The following is an 8,691-nucleotide window of genomic DNA, read 5'->3' on the forward strand; positions in this document are numbered from 1 at the left end:
TTATAAAATAATTTAAAACAAAAATAAAATAACAGTTAAAATAATTATCAGTGGACCAATTGTTTCATTATTGCGATCTATATTATTCATAGTTAATGAAGGTATATTAGGTACAATTAATAAACACAACATTGAAGACGAGCGTTTCTTTATTTATACTTACATACCATGAGAAACAACTTCCTAACTGATTTAATAAGTTTAGAGTTTTGCAACGTTTTTATAATCATTTTGGGGGTACCCTATTGTGTATATCTGTGCTAATAAATATAAAGGATTCAAGTCCAAAAAATGTCGGTGTTGAGTTAAGTATATAGTAGAACTCAGAAAAGAATTCTTTATCGACTGGTATGAAGTATTTAAGTTGTATATTAAATTGCATATTATGATAATATTCTGGTTAAAACTGTATTGAACGGATAAGGGTTAATACAGGATTTTTTGAACTTTATTTTTCGTCTCTTGAAAATTGAAGTATATGAACTTAATCCTTTATACTTATCAATACAGATATGTTAAATATGATAATGTGCTATATCATTGTTGTATTCAACTTTATGATGTTTAAGATATGACATGTACTTCCAAAATATAATTTTTGTAATATTAAAAAAAAACCTTCTGGAACACCGTTTTCTGCCTATATATATATATATATATAGTAGCAAAGTACGACTAGATTGATGTTTTTTTTTTTTAAATGATATAAAAATTTTGAATTCACAAGCGATCAATCGTCTATTTAGAATATACAAAGATTATTTTGAATTTACTAGGTGTCATAGGTTGAGCTTCAATTTGGGATATCTGCGATATTAATCATTTGGGTTAGGTATATATAGGTAGTATTAAAGATTTTTAAAGAAATTTGGATCGGACGTATTTCATTTTATTGTTTAGTGCAGCAGTTCCCTAACGTTTTCCTCCACGGTATCCTTTTTGGGCTAAAAAGAATTAAGTAAGTCTTCCCCCATCTCGCCGGAAAATATTTGAAAATTAGGTCGCTTAATATAAGTGCATTTTAAGTTAATTTTATTATGCATTTGTCTGTTAAAACCTTTTATGAGATACAGAAACACTTAACAATAAGTCGCCCTTGGATATCGGTTACTCATCGAAAACAATGTTTAGTGGTACATTACACTGTTTACTTACATTGCGTTAATTTACTGTTACACTGACAGACTACATTTGACAGACAACGGATTACCATATAATTTGACAACTTTATTAAACGATAATAGCCCTCATATTCTGGAAATATTTGATTAGCTTTATCTAAAACAAATATGTACAAATACAAATACTAATTTGATTTATTTACATCTTTATCACATCAATTAATGTCACTTAATGTTATTGAGTAAAAATATATGTTTAATATTTTTTCTTTTTCATTTTATCTCTCAATTTTATTTTATTTCTTTATATTTCTTAATGTTAACCATTGTTATGAAATCAGTTTATATATTCTAGTATAGATATATTCCTATAATAGGAATGTTCCCGAGAGGTCAGCCTATACGCATAGGCAAATATACAGCAAAGGCGATATTTGCCTTATATTGTATTAAAAAACAAAGCAAAAAGAGACCCTGCATGTTAATGGGCTTCTCTTTGATGGTTTTTATACCTATCTATTTATTCTACCCCTTCATTTGGTACAGTTTTCTTCGATATTTATAAAAAAAGTGCTCACTTAACTTTAAAGTGAAGACAGTAAAATATTTCTGGGGGTGGCTCATTCGGTTTTCTTGAAAGCTTGTGAGGGTCTCTCGGAAAACAACCACATGAAGAATGTGTGTTTTTATGTGCATAACTACTACGAAAATTTCTGAAACCTTTTTTTCACATGAGTTTTTTTCTTCTAGAGCAAATCCTCTCCATCCTCCCTTCAAAATTTTTTTTGCCAATTTGGATCATTGGAGTATTCGGATTACACTTTATAGTTGCGGCTAATAAGAACATAAGTTGTACGAACTATGTTCTTATCGCCGAAATTTTGGTCTACATTGCAGTTATTTTCTAACCTACAAAGAACAACATTCAATATGTTAAATATGACAAAAGTTATAAGTGGAGTAATAAGAAAAATTATAAAAAATGACAGATTAAACAGTAAAAAAAATAAGTTAAACATTAAAAAATGAGATATCAGTTGTAAAACAAGGCAACTGAAAAAATGAAAACTTTCATTAAATTAAAACGTTTTCCCTTTAACCAGGTATAAGTTACCTTAATTTATTACTAACATTAGTTTTTTAAATTAAAAATATTCTAAAAAATCTTTCATAAATCCATAAAATCAGTCCTGAAGAAATCGGTCAATCCAGAAACTTCAGTTTACAATTAATAACCGATACGATATTTTAAGGCTGGGTGCCTCAAATGAGTAAACTTTTAAGAATATAAGAGGATGTATACCAGTCGTGAATTTTATTGGCGGAATTTTCAGCTTAAGAGTTGTCACATGCAAACATCCCGTTTTTTTTTTTAAGACTACAAGTCCGCGTTTCCACGTATTACTACGTATACAGATGCCCAGTTTCTCAAGTCCTGGCTTCACGTAAAAAAACAAAATATCTACGATACACTTTTGGGATCCTCTTCTTGTAAGTAGTACGAGTATCGAGATGGGCATTGCAATTCCTTCTGACTTAACAATGAACGAATTCTGAAAAAGTTTATTACTGCTTAACCGAATGATAGTCATCCGATGGGTTGACCGAAGGTGGGTTGTGTTCAGACTGATATCGCTGATCTGGGTTTTGGCGGAGGTGGAGGGACTCGTCCGTTCAATAATGTTCTCTAATCTTTAACTATAAGATTTAGTTACAGATATGACTGGTTTGCGAATACAATTTTTTTATAAAATGTTAATGGTTCTAGAATTATATCATATAATTTATTAACGATTTGTGGACAATTTACTTCATGGAGTTGCCTGTATAGGCGGCGAAGGGGCCTTCAAGAAGCTGAAAACAGAGAGCCCCGTGAGTACACCCCATCCTGGGCACACCCCTACCACGGCATCCTGTCCCACCCCTGCTCGTCGGAGGCACAGGACCACCTTCACACAGGTTTGTCATTTTTTATTTTAATTTTAGTTTTAACATATTTATACTGTTTTAATTCTTGAGAAATATATTTTTACTTTTTTATTATATATTTAATTCTTCTTCATATGTCGATTTTTCGGGGTCTTTTTCTCATTACAATACCATTTCTCTAATTTCCTTTTCAATTATTCATATGAATAACAATACAGTACAAAGATATGTGAGGCTAGTGTAGCGTTGACCTTAGCAACCTCGTTTGTACAATGGCACCGGTTAGATTCCAACCTAGGAGGGGTTGACTTTCAATTCGTGGAGGTCCCTCTGAATGAAAACTCGTTTCATCTTATTGCATTATTTCTGTTCTTGTTAGGTACCTCTTGAGGTAATAGTCTAGACTCACTGACGTAGCTCAGCAAGAGAATAAACTTAGTTTTATATATGTTTTTATAACTTCTTGTTCCAAGAAGTCTACCTTAAGAGGTTGGAATTAACGGCCAACTTCATCCTTGTTCTGATTTTTCCATCTACTTCTTTCTCTCCTGGTCGTCTAATATATTCTCGCATCTAGATATCCAATTTAGTAGAAAATTGGTCAGTATCGTGCGCCATCAAAAGGAGTCCTAATAATTGCTGCACTCTTATCTGGAGTCCATCAGGATAGAACAGATTAGGTTAATTACTATCTTCCATGCGTCCTAGCAATTGCGGCATGGAAATGGAAAAAGCCTGTAAGTTCCAGAATTACGAAAAATTATATTTTGATGAGATAACCATGAAGAAACCAGTGCCAATCGACTGGTAGCCGCTGCAAGTTCCTATCTAGAACGGTTTAAAGCTGTAATTTTTGAATGAAAATTGTTGCTAGCTACCAGTTTTTTCCTTATTCTCAAAACTAGTTTTTGACACTTACATACTTTGGCGTTTCCATGCCTCAGTTATTCCCTTACACTATTATTACAAGATCCGGGAATGAAAAAAGGCAGTTGTTTCCCCCCAATTTTTTATTACTTGAATGAAGACTATGTGTAGTTTTTAGTCTAAAATGATGAGTCTGTCAAGTATAGGTAGGGGGAATAAAAAATGGCCACTGTTTCAAAACGTTAAAAAAAATTAATTTTTCATTCGGAGCTCTATATCATCAAAACTACCAACAACACTAGAAAACCTAAAAGAAAATCATTTAGAGTGAAGTAAATTTGCTAAAATATGGACCCTAATAGAGCTATTTATGTTTAATAGTTCTCGAGATATCACTTTTTGAATAGCAACATTTTATAAAAATCAGGTGAATGTGAATTTATTTTGAGAAGTCTATATCTCAGGAACCGTGAGACATATCTGCCAGCACTCATATTAAAGCTAGTTAAATGTACTGGAAAGTAGTTCATAACGTTTAACTTCGTAGGAGTAGTGTTTTTACGATATTTGACAAAATAAATTCGCAAAATTTTAATTTCTAGTTGTTCGGATAAAATTTTTGATTTTTTTAAAAATATATATCAGGGACCACAAGCCGCTCTATATTTCTGCCAAAACTCAAAATAAAGGTAATTTAAATTACTATAAAAGTAGCTTATGTCACGTATCTTTGTAAGGGTATTATAACTTTTGCAAATGAAATTTTGTCCAAAATTTTGATTTATAGTAGATCAACTTATTTGAGCAAATATCATAAACTATTACTCCCGATGACAAACGTAATAAACTACTTTATAGTTTTTTAATGTTTTGAAACATGTACCATTTTTTATTCCCCCTACCTATACTTGGCAGACTCATCTATTTTTACTAGTAACTATACATAGTTTTCATTAAAGTATTCGAAAATTGGGGTGAAATACATACTGCCTTTGTTATCCTCTTGGGCTCTTGTACTATGAGCATTTCTCTCACCAGTACTCTCCTAACGTGATATATTTGATTTTCATTTGACCATTTTGCACACCTGGACATCTCCTGTTTTTTAAAATTTTTAATCATGAACCGAGGCAAGAAGTTCTTAGATCTTTTACGAAATCTCCATTCTTCAGCCCCGGGTAGAAGAGCTAAAATTTACAATTTCAATCGTCTACCATGAGATAAGTGCTCACGGGACCCCTCTTGGGTTACAAAAAAGTAGAACACTCCTGCCGCGTTAGTGTAGTGTCCGATACCTACGATACTCTAATAATGATATTCTTCTATAAAATAACTAATTTAAGTAGAAATAATTATGCCTTAGTAAGTGGTTATGATCTCATGTTTCCAGGAGCAGTTGGCGGAGCTGGAAGCGGCCTTTGCCAAGTCACATTACCCTGATATCTACTGCAGGGAGGAACTAGCTAGGACTACCAAACTCAATGAGGCCAGGATACAGGTGAGATTAAATTTCCGACATAGATATAATGAAAAATACTAGTTCCTAATTACGTTAACTAAAGTGAAACATGCATCCTTGAATAAATATTGTGTCTACGACCCATCTCGTTTTTATTTTTATTGTTATTGTGTCCTCATCTTGCCAATTTCGCAAGCTATACATGATGGATTAATTAACAACAAATTATTAGTAAAATCGTAAACTGTTTCGTTTTCTGTCATGTTTTTACCGTCTCGAAAGTGCGATAGAATGGAGCGGAGTTTCATTGCACTACGGTGAAAGTAAACCTATTCTATATCGGAGGTGTGTAGTTCCAAAACGTAATATATTTATTGCATAACCAGCTCCAGTCTAGCGTCTTCCCTGGTTGCTAGGCTTCAGAGTCATTTTCACATTTCGTCGTTATAATTATTATCACATTAATCACAAATTATTTTACAATGGGAAAGTATCAAGATTTATTTGGAGATTGATCAACCCCGGCAGAAACAAACCTTAAATGACGCAGAATGCTAAAACTCTGAAGGGATATACGGACAATTTTTAAATTTAATAAAACTATATATAATGGTTTTCTGTTATAATATAAATACGTACATACATATGTTTAAATATGTAACTTCATATCTTAAAGTTTGAACTACGATTGGTGACATTTCGGACGAAATCAGTAATTATCCGTTGCGCCAGGAAAGTTAACCTCCAAACCTGGCTGTTAACTCACCGACCAATTATAACTGTTTAAACTGAGGTTTAGAGCAAATCTACGTTTAAGTAGATAAATACCTCATATCGATCCTGTTGGATCTGTTATCTAGAGATATATTGTATTAATCTGTTTCTTAACAAATTTATTAAAATATATTTGATCCAGGTAGACTATTTGAAAGTTAAGAATTAGTTGCTCAGGCCTACATTTCAGGCAACTTTAATCCAGAAGCAGGTCACTAAGTTATCGGAGTCTTACTAAATTCTTAGACCAATCTAAGTTCTACCGGCCCTTCTTAGTTAATAAAATCTATCTAAAGCCAAAACACCGTCTTCAGAAAAAAAAAAAAAAAAATTGTTTTTTATTATTGCGGAGTAGGAGTACCCACACATTTGGCAACTCCACTGATCTAAGCGGTCCGTGCCTAGGAGGCATCCACCGGGCGGTCGACCCCCGCCTAGACCGGACAATGGGTTAACTTCCAGCCACTGAGCAACTCTCCAGTCTTCACAAAGGCACTTAGTTATGAATCGTTGAGCATCATTAGCGATCAGCATCCATGTCTGAATGTCGTAAAAGAAAAAAAAAATGTAAAAGTGAATTTTGAGAGTTTGTTTTCCAGCTTAAAATTAAGGCAGTATCTTAATCTACCATTTCTGAATATAAAATATTAAAACAATTTACACTTTTAATGTGCCGCTTGTAGGGCCTGGACCAGATTTCTCAATTTTAGATCAGATTTCTTAAAATTAAGAAATCTTTCAGAAACTATAAATGCTAGTATCTTCTTTTAAATGCCAAACAAGTGCAGTTTTGATACAGGTAATGTACATCAGCACTGATAACGAAAAATATTATGTGAATACGAAGATTTTGAATTTTACATTTTCTAAATTTACAAAGAACTATTAAAAGTAAAAACAAATTGCTATCCTCATAATATAGCTGAAAAAGAAACATTAGTAACAGTAATATTGTATGGCATATGACATAGATCCTTTTGGAGAAGACATCGAAATTTATCTTTCTTGGAATTCGAACTGCGATTGTTGTAACTCCAAAACGAATATTTTACTATTGTAGTTGCCCTGTAAATTGAATTCAGGTTATAGCATTGTGGCAAAAAGATGGCCGTGTGAGGTTGTAGGGATTAGTAACGAACGGATCCCTAAAATGTTATTAAACACTGAACCAAGATTTAGATAATATAGCTAAATTAAGACGCAATATTTTTGCGTAATTTAAAACCAGTAAGTTAGTATCGGTCATTTTGCGCGCTGCTGAAAGGATGATGAAAATAATTACACGAGAGAAGAGGGAATAGGGACGGAGAATTAATCCTAGCGGGAAGGAAGACAATATCAAAAGGAGGGTAATAAGGCAGTTTATACACACCTCTCTCCTCGCTATAATAATACAGCTGATGATTATCGAAGCGGTCCGCCTTAGGAGAGATTGGGCGGCTCTATGCATGAGATTGCCCCTCTGATGGGCCGTTTTGCCCCGGGGGGGAGGGGGTAAGATTGTAATTTCCAACTGTTAGCCTACCCTACGGAGGAGAGAGGGGCCTAACAAGGTTAGGGTCTACATTTGATGGGATCCTGGAGGGGGGCCTGGAGGCGGAGCAACATGGCGGCTACGACACGCCTCCAATCCGTCTCATTGGTCGGTTACTGCAAGGCTGGAAGCCTCATTGGCCCTCCCCTCTCCATTTTCAGTTCCCCTTCTGCCTTTTGATGCCAGTGGCAAACAACCTAGCCCTCCTCTCTAAGCAGAACATGGTTTCAAACTAAACAATATCTCAGGCTACAACAAATACTCTGCTCTTCTCTTGTATATTATTATTAAAGAATGTAAAAGCCCCGCATTGGGTATGTTATCCATCGATAATTTAATATGATGAGTAGATTTTCTCACGAACAAATTTACTGTTGGTAATATAAACTTCGGTTGTCTTTTGATTTTTGATTTCATTTTTCTTGTTTCTTTTTTGGTTTCCTCATCTACAATTTGAAAACTTGGTAAAGTCATCAATCTATGACTTCGTCATGGTAACTGGCCCCTCAACACACTCTAAGGCCACTGCACACACTAAATATTTTAATGGTCGAAAGAAAACCCACCCGCATTCCTGTCAGGATTTTGTTCCAGGAAAAATGTCCACACGAGCTGGATTTTGGCTTAGTACGAATTGGCACATGTGTATTTTAAACTTTTTTGTCCTCTAATTTCCATCATGAATATAAGGCAGCTGGTTAACATGTGCATCATATTTACAAAAAATATATGAAGCTTTTTCAACTACTTTAAGATGTCTATGACATCCTATTAACTCCACAATCGATTATATAATTTTCTTCATTGGCAGAAAACCAGAATGCAATAATGGAACTTTTTTTTTTTTTAGTTTTAAAAGCAAACTTCAATTCCCGTTATTTGGCTATTTCATATTTGATTATAAAATCTCGAAAAATAAATTATACAGATTCTTTGAGACTTACGCGCTACCGAGGCAGTCTTACGGCAAACAAAGATGTAATTTATATTTTGTATATATATATATA

General features: G+C 33.6%; 1 protein-coding gene across 1 annotated transcript in view; it reads left to right on the forward strand.

Annotated features, from left to right (window-relative positions):
* LOC106677738 (homeobox protein unc-42) overlaps positions 1–8,691 on the forward strand; it is a 58,159-nt gene that overhangs the window by 36,556 nt on the left and 12,912 nt on the right. The window contains exons 2-3 of the mRNA XM_014415828.2: positions 2,953–3,080; positions 5,308–5,415. Of these exons, the coding sequence (XP_014271314.1) occupies positions 2,953–3,080; positions 5,308–5,415 (236 nt within the window). The remainder of the gene's footprint in view (positions 1–2,952; positions 3,081–5,307; positions 5,416–8,691) is intronic.

Source organism: Halyomorpha halys, unplaced genomic scaffold (assembly GCF_000696795.3).
Source record: "Halyomorpha halys isolate HHAL.00 unplaced genomic scaffold, Hhal_1.1 Scaffold107.1, whole genome shotgun sequence".
Classification (NCBI taxonomy): domain Eukaryota; kingdom Metazoa; phylum Arthropoda; class Insecta; order Hemiptera; family Pentatomidae; genus Halyomorpha; species Halyomorpha halys.